General features: G+C 53.7%; 1 protein-coding gene across 1 annotated transcript; it reads right to left on the minus strand.

Moving 5' to 3' along the window:
- Positions 1–37: 37 nt before the first annotated feature.
- Positions 38–883, minus strand: LOC104945613 (vegetative cell wall protein gp1-like; the record flags this gene model as incomplete). Its single annotated transcript, XM_010771316.1, has 1 exon — positions 38–883. A coding segment is annotated over one exon (846 nt), but the record flags the coding sequence as incomplete, so codon positions are not given.
- Positions 884–1317: the final 434 nt, after the last annotated feature.

Here is a 1317-nt window from a genome sequence, read left to right on the forward strand (position 1 = left end):
GGTCTCTGCTGGGGGTTCAGACTCAGAGAGGTAGGACCTGGGGAGGGAGATGGGGAGGGGGAAGGAGATGGGGAGGGAGGGACATTGTTGGGAGGCTGAGGCACTGAAGGGCCTCCAGGAGTGGGCTGCATCATGTGTTGGGCGGGGGGCATGTGTGGACCCATGGCAGGCGGTTGCTGGGGGGCACTCGGGGGTACATTAGGTCCTGCAGCTGGGGGGTACATAGGAGAGGGCTGCGGGTGAATCATGGGAGCCTGAGGTTGTTGGGGGGCGGCATGCTGGGGGGCCAGAGGCTGCTGAGGCATCATCGGAGACCCTCCAGGGTAGCACATCCCCCCAGGATGAGGGGGCGGAGCCTGACCGGGCATCTGCATGGGCTGCTGGGGCATGTTCGTGATTGGAGGCTGTCCGGGGTGGTGGTGAGGGGGCATCTGTGGCATGGGGCCCCTCGGCATGTGGACCATATGAGGCTGTGAGGCTGGAGGCATCTGTGGCCGCATGTTGGGGTGAAGGGGCTGGTTACCGGGGGGCATGTAGTGCTGGGAGACCGGGGGCATTTGCTGACTTGTGGGGGGCATTTGTACTCTGGGACCGCCTGGTATGTGCATTTGTGGGTGGGGAGGGATCTGCTGCTGTTGGGGCATCATGTGTGGGTGAGGAAGTCCAGGGGGCATCTGTTGGTGTTGGTGGGGGTGGGGCATGTAGGGCTGGGATGTAGGGGGTGCAGGCTGAGAAGTGGGGGGTATGTGTTGAGGAACAGTTTGAGGGGGCCTTGGCATCATGTGAGGGTGCTGCTGGGGGAGGTAGCCTTGGGGGGGCTGGTAGCCCTGGGGTATCTGGGGCTGGGGCTGATAGCCATTTTGCTGATGTGGCTGCAGCTGACCTGGGAAGAGAGATGAAACCGTGTTAACAATTCAGATCAAATTCAGAGTGACCAAAACGATCAGCAGCATTAATACAATTGTGCTGAACATTTACAAAAAGTAATAAAATACTAAAAACATCTCCCCGTATGAGACATTACTAAATATGTGGTTTTGTGCAATCGCCAAATTAGCAGACTGCAGTCACCAAGCAGAATGTGGTGCAAATGATTTTGACTGATAATGGGATAACGATGTGGAAGAAAAAATGTTATCATTATTTTCAATATCAAAAATATATTTAAAAGATGTAGGAGCCGTTTGGTTTACTTTTTTTAAAGGATCTTTACCAAAAAGATATGTTTTTGTTAAGCCTGTAGAATACCATGTGTAGGTTATTATGTTGACAAATGGTGCAGCCCGACAACGTGTAGTATTTTAACAAAAGTCAGTC

Source organism: Notothenia coriiceps, unplaced genomic scaffold (genome assembly GCF_000735185.1).
Source record: "Notothenia coriiceps isolate Sejong01 unplaced genomic scaffold, NC01 NC01_scaffold00009827, whole genome shotgun sequence".
NCBI lineage: Eukaryota > Metazoa > Chordata > Actinopteri > Perciformes > Nototheniidae > Notothenia > Notothenia coriiceps.